We start from the raw sequence: 18511 nt of genomic DNA on the forward strand, positions 1-18511 counted from the left end.
CATATTACGGCTGCGGAGGACAAAAATAATAAATCGGATGAACAATATATAGGAGAGCTATAACTATATCAGAACCGATTTCGATCAAATTTGGCACACTTATTTTCAGGCCTAATTTGGTTGTATGTACAAAATTCCATCCTATTCGGGATGATATTACACGTTTGGTGCACAATAAAAGGCAAATCGGACGAAGATATATATGGGAGCTATATCTACATTTTAACCGATTATCTCCAATTTCAATAGGGTTCGTCCTTGGGCCAAAAAAATGATTTGTGCAAAATTTCATCTCAATCGGATAATAAATGCGACCTGCATTTTGTTCACAAGAATACATGGACAGACGGACGGACGGACAGACGGTGTGACATGCATAAATCAACTCAGAAAGTGATTCTATGGAGATCCTCAAAAGTAACTATGGGTCTATCTCGCTTCCTTCTCCATGTTACAAACAAATGCACAAAGACATAATACCCTTACCACTATGTGGTGTAGGGTATAAAAAAAGACATTTTACCATTGTATAACACTTTTCTTTTCAAGTATAATACTTTAAAAAAAAGTTATCATTTTCGAAACTTTACTCATCAAAGAACACCAAAATAAGTTTTGAAATGCAATTTGGCCATTTTACCCTGTATAAGAGATTATTGTTATTGTATGACAGTTTTCTAAAATTAAGGCAATTTTTTTAATTTAAAAGACGATTTATAAAACTTTTCTGAAGATGACCTTGCATTTGTTGCATATGAAATAAACAGCTGTGATTATTGTGTATTAATAAAACGAGATTTCTCTTACTCTTGTTAAAAATTGAAAAAGCATATGTTCGAGAAAATCAGATCAGCTGTTGACGATAAGCCACTTAATTGTGACTTCTATATATATATATATATATATATATATATATATATATATATATATATATATATATATATATATATATATATATGTACATAGAAACTGTGATAAGAATAATACAATTTTAAAAGATTGTCTTTTGTTGTTATTGGCATTTTTCTTTTTGCAACAGAGAAATCATGAGTACTTGTTTTATATAGAATGAAAGCTTCCTAAAGAGCAAAGAGCACAATTTACCACGGTTGGGCGTTCATCGAAATACTCTCATCAACATGTTGGTACTTTAGTTTGTGTTCGAAAGGCGGCGGTAAACAGTGGAACGTTATTTTATAATCTTAATATTTTTAATAGAATAAAACAATAGTAGAATTCTATAACATAAACATGATTCCAAAAACAATTAATCCCGATTTACAAAAAGAACGAAATGCGGCATCCTTTAATTCGGAAGATTTTGCTTTATGGTTTCATGGCGGCGAGGAAAAGTTGAAATTCAAAACAATGATAGGTAAGTCAAAAACATAGGATTCAAGTGAGTGCTATATATTAAAGTTATGGGCACAAATCCAGTTTCCATAAATGATAAACAATTTAACTTAAAATTGGTTTTTAAGAATAAAATATGAAAATAAATATTAAAGAAACATTCACAGAAAAAAATTATCTCGAGAAAGCAAATATGTTCAAAAATAAGTTTAGTTCGTAAGAGGCTAAGTCTATAAATTATTTTTACTTGAAAGAGACCAGTGTAAATTTAAAATTAATTAGAATTAAATATATTTTATTTTTTAACTGAACATTTTCAGTCACTGCCAGTTCTCTCCAGTATGGTCAGAGTTCCTTGAAAACCTTTTATGACCAAAATTCAATTTTTGTCAAGGAACTCTTATTCAGTAGTTTAATGAAAAAATCATAATTTTTAATTTAAAAAGTCAAAAATTTTGGGGAAAATTTCCTTGGATATTTTTTAACAATCCACTATTTATGCCCAAATGTTTTTTTTATACCCTACACCACATAGTGGTAAGGGTATTATGTCTTTGTGCATTTGTTTGTAACATGGAGAAGGAAGCGAGATAGACCCATAGTTACTTTTGAGGATCTCCATAGAATGACTTTCTGATTTATGCATGTCAGTCCGTCCGTCCGTCTGTCCATGTATTCTTGTGAACAAAATACAGGTCGCATTTATTATCCGATTGAGATGAAATTTTGCACAAATCATTTGTTTGGCCCAAGGACGAACCCTATTGAAATTGGAGATAATCGGTAAAAATGTAGATATAGCTCCCACATATATATTTTCGTCCGATTTGCCTTTTATTGTGCACCAAACGTGTAATATCATCCCGAATAGGATGGAATTTTGTACATACAACCAAATTAGGCCTGAAAATATGTGTGCCAAATTTGATCGAAATCGGTTCTGATGTAGTTATAGCTCTCCTATATATTGTTCATCCGATTTATTATTTTTGTCCTCCGCAGCCGTAATATGCACTCTGTAACAAAAATATTTGGGGAAATATAGCAAATACAGCTCAGAAATACCATTGCTAGATTTTATCGAGATCGGTTCAGATTTGGATATAGCTCGCATATATAACTTCGTCCGGTTTTTTTTTATTGTGCACCAAAAGTCTAATATTTGCCCAAATAGAATGGAATTTGGCACATGCGACCTAATTGAGTCTAGAAGCTAGTATGCCAAATTTGTTGAAGATCGGTTCAGATATAGCTATAGCTCCCATATATATTGTTCGTCCGATTTGTTGTATTTGTTATCCACAGCCGTAATATGCACTCCGTAACAACGATATTCAGGGAAATATATCAAATACAGCTCAGAAATATCTTTGCCAAATTTTATCGAGATCGGTTCCGATTTTTATATACCTCCCATATATGTTTTCATCCGATTTCAAATTAATTGTGCACCAAATGGGCTATACAAGTCCGAATTTAAAAGATACAAATGCTCCGGCATATTTAGTCCTTTGAACTTTAAATTATAATTATAATCATAGCGTGTATGATTGGGTTCTCCCATAAAAACTTTTAATTGTTATGCGGAACTCTACTAAATTAGCAAAGTAGTGTAGGGTATCATAAAGTCGGCCCCGCCCGACTTTAAGACTTTCTTCACTGGTTTTTTTTTTGTTACAATCCCCAATTCTTTTGCAGAAGTCTTTGGTCTGGAAGTCCAGGAAGACTATTTTCCAAAGAAAAAAAGTAATAATTTAATAATTTATGTTCAGAATAATTTTGGTTCAGAATGTCCTTGAAATACTTCTGCCAAATATTATTAACTCTGAATCAGGAAGATTCCATAACATATTTTCAAAAATATACAATTCTGGGTCAGGAATTTTTTACGAATTTTAATGAAAAACCAGTTCAAAATATCAGTCGGTATTGCCGACAGATGTATACCCTCAGCCAATGTTCGTTAATTTGAAATATATTTAATATATTTTGACTTCTCTTATGTAATAGGTTCCATACAAATGGGCCAATATTGTCCATTTCGTATCGGACCTAAATAAATATCATATAAATATTGCGACGTGCACGTTTTGGACTATATCGACTACTTCCTTCTTATTCCTTCCTTAAAATGTGCTTAAGGTTTCAGATATAGTCGACCGAAGACCAAAATTGTGACCCTTTGTGGCTGAGGTATTAGAAGGGGTTTGTAGATGAAGATGATATAATCTTCACAACAGAAGGAGTGGACCGATGTATTCCGTGTTCACATCAGACCTTGGTTTAGTAAAAACATTGTGATCTGTGTAATTAGGAGACAATCGGACTATTACATCACATTTTATAAGAGTTATATTTATTCAAAATTTTGACACTTTGTGTGGGGAGATATTTGATGAAGTGGACCGATATTGTTCAGTTTCGCACCTGACCTAGCACTGATGCAAATATTAGGATTTGTAAAGTTGGTGCAAAATCGAATAAACCTTTCCTTTGTGTGCAGCAAAACATTTTTATACCCTCCACCAAAAAAAGGTATGGAGGGTACATTAAGTTCGTCATTCCGTTTGTAACTCATCGAAATACTCATGTCAGACCCAACAATTTATATATATTCTTGATCAGCGTAAAATTCTAAGACGATTTAGCCCTGTCCGTCCGTCTGTCCGTCCGTTGTAATCACGCTACAGTATAAACGAATTAAGATAAGAAGCTAAAACTTTGCACAGATCTATCTTTTGTTTGCAGGCAGGTCAAGTTCGAAGATGGGCTATATCGGTCCACGATATCGTATTGCTCCCATATAACGGTACCCCCCGGTATTCGGCATTTTGATGATTGTAGCCATATTTTTCAATGGAATTGTCTTAAAATCCACACAAGTAGTTCCTTGCGAGTAATTTACCCCCTGAGAGAGAATTTTCTATACAGGTCCACGATATCGTTCATCCCCCATATAACGGTACCCCCCGATATTCGGTATTTTGATGTTTTTACCCACATTTTTCAACGGATTTGTCCGAAAATCCCCACAAGGAGTTCCTTGTGGGTACTTTATACCTAGGCAGAGAATTATCTATATAGGTCCACAATATCGTATAGCCCCCATGTAACGGTACCCCCACGGTATTCGGTATTTTGATGATTTTTGCCACATTTTTCAATGGAATTGTCTGAAATTCCACAAAAAGAGTCCCTTGTGGGCATTTTACCTGCTCAAAAAGAATTGTCTATATAGGTCTACGATATCGTATATCCCCCATATAACGGTACCCCCCGATATTCGGTATTTTGATGATTTTACCCACATTTTTCAACGGAATTGTCTGAAAATCCACACAAGGAGTACCTTGTGGGTACTTTATACCTCGGCAGAGAATTATCTATATAGGTCCACAATATCGTATAGCCCCCATATAACGGTACCCCCCGATATTCGGTATTTTGATGATTTTACCCACATTTTTCAACGGAATTGTCTGAAAATCCACAAAAGGAGTTCCTTGTGGGTACTTTATACCTCGGCAGAGAATCATCTATATAGGTCCACAATATCGTATAGCCCCCATATAACGGTACTCCCCTATATTCGGTATTTTGACGATTTTAGCCACTTTTTCCAATGGAATTATCTGAAAATCCATACAAGGAGTTCCTTGTGAGTACTTTACACGCAGACATAGATTTGTCTTTATAGGTCCACAATATCGTATATCCCCCCATATATCGGTACCTTCCTATATTAGATATTTTAAAGATTTTAAAAGAATTTTTATTGGATTTAATTTTTTTTGAAAATTTTCTAATTCGTTCCAAATGGTGGAGGGTATTCAAAGTTCGGCCCGGCCGAACTTACTGTTTTTTACTTGTTTTTTTTTTTTTTTTAAATTTTGACTTTTCGTGGGGGAGGTACCAGTAGGAGTGGGCCATTGCCCCTCTACGAACTCCATCTAAGTTTGATAATAATATCATGATGTACCAAGTTTGAACCAAATCGGATACTCCCTTCGAGAGTTATCGTGCACACCAGCCAGTTAGCCAGGGACGGACCCCTATGAGGCACGTTTTGGCCGTATCAAATTATATACAGGGTTGCCCATATTCGACGGACCTTTGGGCCCATTCCAATCGACGAGGCTCGTCCGCAGGCAACATTCTTTGCGTCAATTGAATTTTGTATTTTGTACGGGAACAAATGCAAATCAATCCGAATAATCCGTTGTAAAGTGGATCGAGCCATGCCCAACTGCTGAGAACGGCGTTTTTGGGATGTTCTTGGGGACCTCTCAACACTGGCTCGTAAGGCAGCGATATTCTCGGCCGATCGCCTTGGTCGACTTTTATATGGCCTCTTCGGATCAGAAAGAGCCTTACCAGTCGAACATTTTTCGTATAAACGCTTAATGGTGTTCTTAGAAGGCGCACATCTCACATTTTTTTTCACAATTGACTTCTTCTGTTGAATGTAAATTTCAACTATTTCAGAGCGATCGCGTGGCATTGGTATTGGTTCATGGTAAAAATCTGCTTGGACTGACGCTTCAAACGCGGTATGTCATTAAGCGATGTGACATCTCTGTCAAAATTTATGGCGTTGCCAGATGAATCCGTCGAATATGGGCAACCCTGTATATGATCTCTAGCCATATGGCAGAGGATATAAAAATATGATGAGATTCTCCCTTCGCCTTATATGGGATGTATTTTTCCCAACATTTTCACAGCTTGTGGGCAGGCACCAGAAGGTTTTACCGTGTTCTGGAACAGGGAAATATTTAAATATCAGAATTTGAAAAAATATCTTGATAATAGGATCTTAAGATTATTTAATTAATTTGTGTAATTATTAATAAAACTCCCATTTTTGCTCGCTTCTTTACAATAATATTCTTCTTCTTCTTCTAACAAAAATATTTATGCCTATGCAAATAGTCAAGACTCTTACTTGCGACGTTGGGAATTGGGTTCCGAATGGGTATTGGGACCCGATTGAGAAAAAAATTAATAAAAATTAAAGTAAGAATTAGAATACGAATTTGTAAAACTCTCAACTATTTTAAAATGCATTGACATTTTAAAAAAGAAAGTCTTAAAGTCGGGCGGGGCCGACTTTATGATACCCTACACCACTTTGCTAATTTAGTAGAGCTGCATAACAATTAAAAGTTTTTATGGGAGAACCCAATCATACACGCTATGATTATTGTTATAATTTTAAGTTCAAAGGACTAAATATGCCGAAGCATTTGTATCTTTTAAATTCGGACTTGTATTGCCCATTTTGTGCACAATTAATTTGAAATCGGATAAAAATATATATGGGAGCTATATCCAAATCTGAACAGATCTTGATAAAATTTGGCAAAGATATTTCTGAGCTGTATTTGATATATTTCCCTGAATATCGTTGTTACGGAGTGCATATTACGGTTGTGGGTAACAAATATAACAAATCGGATGAATAATATATATGGAAGCTATAACTATATCTGAACCGATCTTCACCAAATTTGACATACTAGCTTCTAGACTCAATTTGGTCGTAAGTGCCAAATTTCATTCAATTTGGGTAAATATTAGACGTTTGGTGCACAATCAAAGGTAAATCGGACGAAGGTATATATGGGAGCTATATCCAAATCTAAACCGATCTCGATAAAATTTAGCAAATGTATTTCTGAGCTGTATTTGATATATTTAACCAAATATTGTTGTTACATTAGGGCTGCGGAAGACAAAAATAACAAATCGGATGAAAGATATATATGGGAGCTATAGCTATATCTGAACCGATTTCGATCAAATTTGGCATACTTATTTTCAGGTCCAATCTGATCGTAAGTACAAAATTCCATACTATTCGGAATGATATTACACGTTTGGTGAACAATAAAAGGCAAAAAGATATATATAAGAGCTATATCTAAATTTTGACCGATTATCTCCAATTTCAATAAGGTTCGTCCTTGGGCCAAACAAATAATTTGTGCAAAATTTCATCTGGATAGGGCAATAAATGCGAACTGTACTAAAATACATGGACAGGCGGACGGACAGACGGACGGACGGACATGCATAAATCGACTCAGAATGTGATTATATGCAGATCATAAAAAGTAACTATGGGTCTATCTCGTTTCCTTTTGCCTGTTACAAACAAATGCACAAAGACATAATACCCTGACCACCTTGTGGTGTAGGGTATAATTATAATGTGACTAAAGGAAAGTTTATAAAATCTTGCAATGAGAAATATATGGTCTGTTCCAGAAACTGCAAGATTCTGCTAGTTTGTCAATTTTTTTCGATATCATAAAAGGGAAAATCGGTTGTCGTAGTAAAAATGTTAACATTCTTGCAGTTCTGCAATAGACCAATATTTTTTGAAACTTGGAATTTTTTTTAGAATGCACCGATAATATTTAAAATTATTATTAACATGACTATTTATAAAAAACTTGATAATATGACAATGTTTATCAAATCTTGCAATGAGAGATATATTTTTTAAAATTTGCACCTTTTTTTTTTAGAATGCACCGATACTATTCAAAATCATAAATATGAGTACGTGAAAGCTTGTAAAATCTTGATTCCGCTGCAAGTTTTACCATATCACTGTTATGGTTTATCAGCAGTCTTATATTGTTCCAAAAGCTTAAAATTATAGCATGTGAATAAACTGATTACGACTAGTCATGCTGATAATGCAGAAATTCATCTATCGAGGTGGTAGTGACTTTTAAATATCTAAATGTGTGTCAGATATCGAGTCCCGATATCCATATGTGAGGTAAGATTTTTTATAAAAAAAATTCTAAGGCGGTTGAAAGTCAATTGACCAGATTTTCATCACAAATGAAACAAGCAGGAATCACTTGTGGCCATAATCTCTCAAGAGGGCTAAGGAGAAAAACAAAAACAATTTCATTAGATAGACTTATGTATAATTGGAACTATCGAATTCCGATTACCATTGAGAATGCAGGACTTTTTGATTGCAAATTTCGGCTACTTGGATAATCGAAAATATATAATTTTTTCATTTGGACTGATTATCGTTATTTCAGATCTCGTCTCTTTAAAAATATAGCTACACCAATAATCGTACCAATTGCTCTCTTGCAATGGCTCTTATTTAGAAACATAATCAAAGCTCTTACTGTTTCGGTCATTAAATACATCGATGCAACCATAAAACGCTAAAATTTTGGATAACTTATTTAATTTTCGGGACGATAGCTTAATTCGCTAGATTTTCTTGAAATCAGAAATTCTTTAAAAAGATTTGTAGCCAGGTGCACACAAATGCTGCTCCACAAAGTTTGTGTGAAATATTATTGGAATTTTCGATAAGATTTGATTGCCGTATTTGATCAAGTATTTTGTTTATTAATACTTTAAGATTACTATAACGTTTCAGGGGTAAAGTTAACTATTGCTTGGGAGCGTACACTACACTATGCAACAGTAGCATGTAGCTAAAACGGTGTACAGTAATTTATAAATTGATACCCAATATACCAGAGTTACGAGAAATCATAAAACCAAAATTTACACAAATGTTCGAAGCAAGTTTGAATATACAAGACAGTCTGGCGACGGATGTAAACCCTCACTAGGTGGTTTGATCTAAGTTCAGTTTATCAGAGATTTGCGTCTGGTACCAGAAGGACAATCTATATTCACAATATGTAATATGAACGCAAGTATATAGAGAGAAACAAGTTAAAAAGCAGTAAGTTCGGCAGGGCCGAACTTTGAATACCATCCACCTTTTGGAACAAATTTGGAAATTTTCAAAAAAAAAAAATCTTTAAAAAATTTTTGTTTAAATTTAAAAATACGGGATATAGGCATTTTATTGGGGTCTATACGATGTGGACCTACATAGGCATTGTTTGTCATAAGCCATTACCATATTCAAATTCGAACACTTGAAATAAACGGAGAATAATGTAAATAAAATCATCAATATATGGTATATAGGGAAGTACCGTTATATCGGATATTGTCTGTCTTAGGCTGTACTATACCTTTGGAACTTCAAATATTAAATTTGAAACAATTCCGGTTAATAATGTCGCTAACCATCAAAATACCGAATATCGGGAGGTACCGTTATATGGGGGCTATACGAAGACGTGGACCTACATGGCCAATTTACGAACTTAACCTGCCTACTGGAAAAATAAATATATGTGCAAAATTTTAGCCTTCTATCTCAATTCGTTCGAAAGATAGAGTGATTACAACAGACAGGCAGACGGAGAGACAGACAGACACACAGACAGACAGACGGACATAGCTAAATCGTCTTAGAATTTTATGCTGATCAAGAATATATATATAATTTGTTGGGTCTGACATGAGTATTTCGATAAATTACAAACGGAATGACAAAATAAATATACCCTCCATAGTATGGTGGAGGGTATAAAAATGAGATTTTCAAGCAAAATTGCGTAAAAGTGTCCAAAAATTTACCATTTTTTTTGGGGGGGGGAGTGGGGGTATTGCCGGCTAAGTCGATGATTTGTATTTCTGTTATTACTATTCCTACTGCTTATGCCCTACACCACACTATGGTCAGGGTATTATGCCTTTGTGCATTTGTTTGTAACAGAGAGAAGGAATCGAGGTAGATCCATAGTTCATTTTAATGATCTGCATAGAATCACATTTTGAGTCGATTTATGCATGTCCGACCGTCTGTCTGTCCATGTATTTTTGGAAACAAAGTACATTTATTGCCCGATCCAGATGATCGCAAGCCAAAAATACATGGACAGACAGTCGGACGGACATGCATAGATCGACTCAGAATGTGATTCTATGCAGATTATCAAAAGGAACTATGGGCCTATCTCCTTTTCTTTTGCCTGTTACTAACAAATGCACAAAGACCTGCTGGTGTAGGGTATAAATACTAATGGCCATATTTCTCTATCACGATTCGAAAAATAGTTCGAAATAAAAACACCCATGCCTTGGATATTTTCCATTTTTATACCCTCCACCAAAAAAGGTATGGAGGGTATATTAATCTCGTCATTTCGTTTGTAACTCATCGAAATAATCATTTTAGACCCAACAAAGTATATATATTCTTGATCAGCGTAAAATTCTAAGACGATTTAGCCCTGTCCGTCCGTCTGTCCGTCTGTTGTAATCACGCTACAGTCTAAACGAATTAAGATAGGAAGCTAAAATTTTGCACAGATCTCTCTTTTGTCTGCAGGCAGGTCAAGTTCGAAGATGGGCTATATCGGTCCACGATATCGTATAGCCCCCATATAACGGTACCCCCGATATTCGGTATTTTGATGATGTTAGCCACATTTTTCAATGGAATTGTCTGAAAATCCACACAAGTAGTTCCTTGTGGGTACTTTATACCTCGGCAGAGAATTATCTATATAGGTCCACAATATCGTACATCCCCCATATAACGGTACCCCCCGATATTCGGTATTTTGATGATTTTACCCACATTTTTCAACGGAATTGTTTGAAAATCCACACAAGGAGTTCCTTGTGGGTACTTTGTACCTCGGCAGAGAATTATCTATATAGGTCCACAATATCGTATAGCCCCCATGTAACGATACCCCCGATATTCGGTATTTTGATGATTTTACCCACATTTTTCAATGGAATTGTCTGAAATTCCACAAAAGGAGTCCCTTGTGGGCATTTTACCTTCTCAAAAAGAAGTGTCTATATAGGTCCACGATATCGTATATTCCCCATATAACGGTACCCCCGATATTCGGTATTTTGATGATTTTTCCCACATTTTTCAACGTAATTGTCTTAAAATCAACACAAGTAGTTCCTTGTGAGTACTTCACCCCCTGAGAGAGAATTGTCTATACAGGTCCACGATATCGTGTATCCCCCATATAACGGTACCTCCCGATATTGAGAGAATTGTCTATATAGGTCCACGATATCGTGTATCCCCCATATAACGGTACCTCCCGATATTCGATATTTTATGATTTGACCCACATTTTTCATCGGCAGATAATTATCTATATAGATCCACGATATCGTATAGCCCTCATATAACGGTACCTCCGATATTCGATATTTTTATGTTTTTAGCCATATTTTTCAACGGAATGGTCACAAGGGGTTCTTTGTACACAAGGGGTTCTTTGTGAGCACTTTGCCCCCCGAAAGAATTCTCTATATAGGTTAACGGTAACGTATAGCTCCCATATAACGGTACCCCGCGATATTCGGTATTTTGATGATTTTAGCCACATTTTCCAATCGTATTGTCTGAAAATCCACACACGGAATTCTTTGTGAGTACTTTACCCCTGAAACGGAATTGTCTATATAGGTCCACAATATCGTATAGCCCCCATATAACGGTACTCCCCTATATTCGATATTTTGATGATTTTAGCCACTTTTTCCAATGGAATTATCTGAAAATCCATACAAGGAGTTCCTTGTGGTACTTTACACGCAGACATAGATTTGTCTTTATAGGTCCACCATATCGTATATCCCCCCATATATCGGCACCTTCCTATATTAGATATTTTAAAGATTTTAAAAGAATTTTTATTGGATTTTATTTTTTTGAAAATTTTCTAATTCGTTCCAAATGGTGGAGGGTATTCAAAGTTCGGCCCGGCCGAACTTACTGCTTTTTTACTTGTTTCTATTTTCATTTAATTTGAAAAATACTCATATTTTTTCCTTTGAATTCTCATTCAAATCGCCATTTAGAAACAGGTCTTAAGTATTTTTGCCAAATAAAATGTGGCTAATAAAGTGTTTTAAATTATATTTGAAGAATGTATAATACATTTTTTTCTTTAATTTCCAATTGTGTTTCCGATTGTATTTTTTCCAATTGTATTTTTCTATTTTCAGAATCCTATGTTTACGATGATATGAATGAGGATTCGAAAAGATTTCAAAATTTATCACACGAAGATATTTACACCACAACCATTAAGGATTTCATAAGATTGGCGAAAAAATTACGCAAATTACAGGAGGAACTTAATCCTGGAGGAAATGAAATTTGGCCGTAAGTATAACTGATTCGAGTACAAACACAAATTGCATTAGAAAAAGAAAATTGAAGTTTTTGTAGAGGACAAAGGCAAAGGAAAAACCAGTAAAGAAAGTCCTAAAGTCGGGCGGGGCCGACTTTATGATACCCTACACCACTTTGCTAATTTAGTAGGGCTCGGCATAACAATTAAAAGTTTTTATGGGAGAATTCAATCATACATGCTAGGATTATAATTATGATTTAAAGTTCAATGGAATAAATATGCCGAAGCATTTGTATCTCCTAAAATTCGGACTTGTATTGCCCATTTGTACACAATTCATTTGAAATCGGATAAAAATATATGTGGGAGCTATATACAAATCTGAACAGATCTTGATAAAATTTGGCAAAGATATTTCTGAGCTGTATTTGATATATTTCCCTGAATATCGTCGTTACGGAGTGCATATTACGGCTGTGGGTAAAAAATACAACAAATCGGATGAACAATATATATGGGAGCTATAGCTATATCTGAACCTATCTTCACCAAATTTGACATACTATCTTCTAGACTCAATTCGGTCGTAAGTGCCAAATTTCATCCCATTTGTGCAACTATTAGACGTTTTATGCACAATAAAATGTAAGTCGGACGAAGTTATATATGGGAGATATATCCAAATCTGAACCGATTTCGATCAAATTTAGCAAACGTATTTCTGAGCTGCATTTGATATAATTCCCCAAATATTGTTGTTACAGACGGCTGCGGAGAACAAAAATAACAAATCGGATGAACAATATATATGGGAGCTATAGCTATATCTGAACCGATTTCGAATTCAAATTTGGCATACTTATTTTGAGGCATAATTTGGTTGTATATGCAAAATTCCATGCATTTCGCGCTAATATTAAACGTTTGGTGCACAATAAAAGGCAAATCGGACGAAGATATATATGGGAGCTATATCTAAATTATTACCGATAATCTCCAATTTCAATAGGGTTCGTCCTTGGGCCAAACAAATGTTGTTTGGAAAATTTCATCTCAATCGGATAATAAATACGACCTGCATTTTGTTCACAAGAATACATGGACAGACGGACGGACAGACGGACTGACATGCATAAATCAACTCAGAAAGTGATTCTATGGAGATCCTCAAAAGTAACTATGGGTCTATCTCGCTTCCTTCTCCATGTTACAAACAAATGCACAAAGACATAATACCCTTACCACTATGTGGAGTAGGGTATAATGACTCTATTTCTTTATTACACTCTCTCTCACTCTCTCTCTCTCTTTCTCTATATTACTTATTATTTAATAGGATACATTTCAAATCAAGTGTATGAGAAATATTTAAAGTTTTATAATTTATACTATATTCAACCAAACGAAAAAAATTCGGTAAAATTAAAATGGTCATAATTTAGGTGATTAACGAAATTTATCGGTAAGTTAGCGACGAATTTAAAGTAGTCGCTAAGACCTTCCGATAGATACCACTGTTGTCAACCTTAAATTATTTCTTAAATAAAATTTTTGGACTTTAAAGTTACCGATTTTTGTCGGTAACTCAAAAAATGAGTTAGAGAATCGCACTACTGATCTGGATCTGGTTAATTATGCACCAAGTGGCCAATACCAGTCAAAATCACATGGATTTTGACACATCCGATCGAATTCAGTCTAGAAGTATACATGTATATACATTTTGGTGCAAATCGGTTCAGATATAGCTATAGCTCCCATATACAGATACAACCCAGAAATACCTCTGCCAAATTTTATGAAGATTGGTTCAGATTTGGATATATATCTTCAACCGATTTCTAATTGTGCACCAAATGGCCATTTTCAGTCCAAATTGCCTGAATTTTGGCACATCCGACCTAATTCGGTCTAGAAGCAATTACATCAAATTTGGTGAAAATCGGCTCAGATATAGCTATAGCTCTAATATATATTTTATCCGATTTCGGGTTTAACACAACAATGGTTTTTGGAACCAGATATCTTATAGAGCTCGGAAATTACTTTTCCAAATTTTATCGAAATTGGCTCAGATATATCCTTATTGCGATTTCAGGTTTATTGTGCAAATAATGGCTAATACCAGGCCAAATGGAGTGAATTTCGTGCCAATTAGTGGAACTCGGCACCGATATATATTTTTTATACCCTCCACCAAAGTAATACCTCGAAATATACATTTTAGACCAAAGTATATATTCTTGATCAGCACAAAATTCTATGTCGATTTAGCGATGTCCGTCCGTCAGTGAAAATCGCTCTAGCTTCCGAACGAAATGAAGTAGGTTGATAAAATTTTACTCAATTGTGTATTATGTCTGCAGGACTTTTGGTATTGAAAATGGGCCATACAGGTCCACGTTTCGGTATAGCCCCCATACAACGGTACCTCCCGATATTCGGTATTTTGATGATTATAACGACATTATTCACCGGAATTGTTTCAAATTTGGTATTTGAAGTTGGTAATAAATACTACAGCCGAAGACAGAAAATTGCCTATGCAGGTCTACGTTTTCGTATAGCCCCCATATAACGGGGGGCTGATTTAAGCGTCATTATTCACCGGAATCATTTCAAATTTGGTATTTAAAGTTCGTAATGGATATTAGAGCCTATGAGAAAAAATTGTCTGCGCAGGTTCACGTCTTCGTACAGCCCTCACATAACGGTGCCTCCCGATATTCGGTATTTTTATGATTTTAACGACATTATTCACCGGAATCATTTCAAATTTGGTATTTGAAGTTGGCAATGAATACTACAGCCTAAGACAGAAAATTGTCTGTGCAGGTCTACGTCTTCGTATAGCCTCCATATAACGGCGCATCCCGATATTCGGTATTTTAATGATTTTAACGAAATTATTCACCGTTTTTTTAAGTTTCGCATTTGAATATTGTGATGGCTTATGACAAAATTTACCTATTCAGGTCATATAGACCCTAAAATAACAGCAATATTCGTTACTTTTAAGATGTTAACAGTATTTTTAATGGATTTTATTGTTTTTGAGAATTGCCAAATTCGTTCTAAATGGTGGAGGGTATTCAAAGTTCGGCCCGGCCCAGCCCAGCTACATTCGGTATTTTTAAGCTTTTAATAGAATTTTTAACGGATTTTATTGTTTTTGAGAATTGCCAAATTCGTGGAGGGTATTCAAAGTTCGGCTCGGCAGAACTTACAGGCTTTTTACTTGTTTTTAACTCGACTCATCGTGTCATTGAGAGAATTTCAACCATGTGAATGAGAATTATTCGAGTTTTTTTTTATTTATACTTTCCAGAAGATAAACTTCTGATTTAGATTTTGGTTCATCGTTTCATGGGAATTTTTCACAAAGTGAATGAGAATTATTTGTTTTTTTTTTTTTTTTTATTTGAAGAACCGTGCTGATAGATCCCATTTTGAGCGGGGCCATTCCTGCGGGTAATCCATTCGCTGTACACTTTGCCATGGTTGTCGATTGTATTCGAAAACAGGGTACCGACGAACAGTTCGAGAAGTTCGGCAAGCCGTCGCAAGAATTACAGATCAGTGGAGCCTATGCCCAAACGGAATTGGGCCATGGAACCAATCTGAGGGCTTTGGAGACTCGGGCCGATTTTGATCGTAAAACCGATGAATTTGTGTTGAATACACCGACGCTATCTTCGTACAAGTGGTGGCCTGGAGGATGTAAGTGTGTCGGAATCATATATTTAAAAATTTCAATTAAATTAATTTAATTTTTATAACATTTTCAATTTAAATTAAATTTTTAATTTACATGAAACTAAATTTTTCCCAGTGGGTCATTCCGCCACATTTTGCATTGTGGCGGCAAATCTTTATATCGACGGCAACCCTAAGGGCGTGGCCATGTTTTTGGTACCCCTGCGTGATCGGGAGACCCACATGCCCTTGCCGGGCATAGACATTGGTGACATCGGCAAGAGAATGGGTTTTGCTGGGGTCAACAACGGATATTTGGGTTTGAAAAATGTTCGCATACCGCGCACCAATATGTTGATGCGCAATGCCAAGGTCCATAGAGATGGTTCGTTTGAGGAGAGTCCTGCGGCTGTTTTGACCTATTTCACAATGGTCTATGCTCGATGCTTTATTGTACGTAATATTGCCCTGATGTTGTCGCAGTCGGCAACCATAGCTACGCGTTACTCGGCCGTAAGGAGGCAAAGTCCCATTAATCCAAAGTATGTTTTCTACCAAAATTCGAAACAATTTTTTTCACATCATTTTGGAACTCTTTCTATCAGACAACCTGAACCCCAAATCATGGACCATGTTACCCAACAAAAGAAATTATTCCCGGAAATTGCCAACAGTGTGGCCTATAAACTGGCTTCGGATAAATTGTATCAGTTGTACGAACAAACTTCTGAGGAGATTAAGAGAGGTGAATTTGGCAGTCTTCCAGAAATGCATGTGCTCTCCTGTGCCATGAAGGTGTTGTGCTCCAAAACCACCATGGCCGGGGCGGAAACTTTGCGTTTGGCCTGTGGTGGACATGGCTATTTGGCCTCCTCGAATTTGGGTTATTTGTATGCGGATGCTTCGGCTTCCTGTACCTATGAGGGAGAGAACACAGTTCTGCTCTTACAGGTGGCTCGCTTTCTGATGAAATCCTACCGACAGGCCTTGGAGGGTAAACCCGTGCTACCCAGTGTCAACTATTTGCAGGAGGCGGTGAGACAGAAATATGCACCCAAATGGATGGGGTCGTGGGAAAATATGGTAGAAATATTGCAATTTACCGCTGCCAAGTAAGTAGCTCCTTACATCCGATAGAGAGAGAGAGAGAAAATAATATCACAAAAATATTTTTTTTTTCAGTAAAACCCGTTTGGCCTATGAAAACCTGACCGCCCGCCTTAAGGCAGGGCAATCCACGGGTGAGGCCAACAACAATACTGGTATTGAATTATCGCAAGCGGCTGAGGTAGGTTTTTGTCTAAAGAGAGAGAAAAATTCACATTTAAAATTTCTCCCTCTCTCTCTCTCTTTTACAGTTACACGGTGTGGCCTTTGTTACCAGGACATTTTTGGAAGAGGTTACCGGCACCAAGGCCCAGCAACGCAATAAGGCCCTCAATAAAGTTTTGGAAAATCTTTTAGAATTATTTTTACTTACCAATGTCCTGCAATATATGAACGAAATTTTGAGGGTATGTGGGAAAAATTCTCTGAGCAATTTCTTCTCATATATTTTACGTATCCTTTTTTGTAGGTCATTCAAATTTCCGATGGTGAGCTACGTGTCTTGCAGAGCCGTTTGGAAAATGTTCTGAAGGCTCTGCGCCCCGATGCAGTGGCAATTTGTGATGGCTTTGATCATCATGATCAAAATTTGAGATCCACTTTGGGTTCCTATGATGGCAATGTCTATGAGCGTATCTTTGCCGAGGCCAAAGAGGGTCCGTTGAACAAGAAACCAGTGCCGGATGTAATTTTTAGTCACATGAAGCCCTTCATCCAATCAAAATTGTAAAATAAAGATGTAATTTTTAATAAAAAAAAAATAAAATTAAAACAAGCTAAAAAGCAGTAAGATCGGCTGGGCCAAACTTTGAATACCCTCCGCCATTTGGAACGAATTTGGAAATTAAAAAAAAATCCTTAAAAAATTCTGTTAAATTTTAAAAATACAGAATATTGCCGTTATATCGAGGTCTATACGACGTGGACCTACATAGGAATTGATTGCCATTAGCCATTACCATATTCAAATTCGAAACTTGAAATAACCGGTGAATAATGTAGCTGAAATCATTAAAATATCGTATATAGGGAGGTACCGTTATATCGAAGCTGTGCGAAGACCTGGACCAGCATAGACAATTACGAACTTCAAATACGAGATCTTAAACAATTTCGGTGGGTATTGTACCTAAACTCGTCAAAATACCGAATATAGGGAGTTACTGATATATGGGGCCTATACGAAGACCTGGATCTGCATACACATTTTTCTGTCTCTAGTTCCCATTACGAACTCAAAATACGTAATTTGAAATAATTCCGGTGAATAATGGCGCTAAAATCATCAAAATACCGAATTTTGGGAGGTACCGTTATATGGGGGCTAT

The 18511-nt window shown here is 35.8% G+C and overlaps 1 protein-coding gene across 1 annotated transcript; it reads left to right on the forward strand.

Annotated features, from left to right (window-relative positions):
* The first annotated feature begins 1155 nt into the window (after nucleotides 1-1155).
* On the forward strand, nucleotides 1156-17955 carry LOC101895898 (probable peroxisomal acyl-coenzyme A oxidase 1). The gene is made up of 8 exons (XM_005182120.4): nucleotides 1156-1375; nucleotides 12250-12409; nucleotides 15808-16100; nucleotides 16213-16618; nucleotides 16682-17188; nucleotides 17259-17364; nucleotides 17435-17590; nucleotides 17653-17955. The coding sequence occupies exons 1-8, from the start codon at nucleotides 1252-1254 to the stop codon at nucleotides 17911-17913; spliced, it is 2013 nt and encodes a 670-aa protein (XP_005182177.1). The 5' UTR covers nucleotides 1156-1251; the 3' UTR covers nucleotides 17914-17955.
* Nucleotides 17956-18511: the final 556 nt, after the last annotated feature.

The sequence above is a fragment of the Musca domestica genome, unplaced genomic scaffold, assembly GCF_030504385.1.
Source record: "Musca domestica strain aabys unplaced genomic scaffold, Musca_domestica.polishedcontigs.V.1.1 35, whole genome shotgun sequence".
NCBI classification, from domain to species: Eukaryota; Metazoa; Arthropoda; class Insecta; order Diptera; family Muscidae; genus Musca; species Musca domestica.

Bases quoted from the DNA above. Each gene is read 5' to 3' on its own strand.
- LOC101895898 (XM_005182120.4), top strand. From the start codon at position 1,252: ATGATTCCAAAAACAATTAATCCCGATTTACAAAAAGAACGAAATGCG. The intron at 12,410-15,807 runs GTAAGTATAACT...TTTTATTTGAAG, and splicing joins GGAGGAAATGAAATTTGGCC to AACCGTGCTGATAGATCCCA. The intron at 17,189-17,258 runs GTAAGTAGCTCC...TTTTTTTTTCAG, and splicing joins TTGCAATTTACCGCTGCCAA to TAAAACCCGTTTGGCCTATG.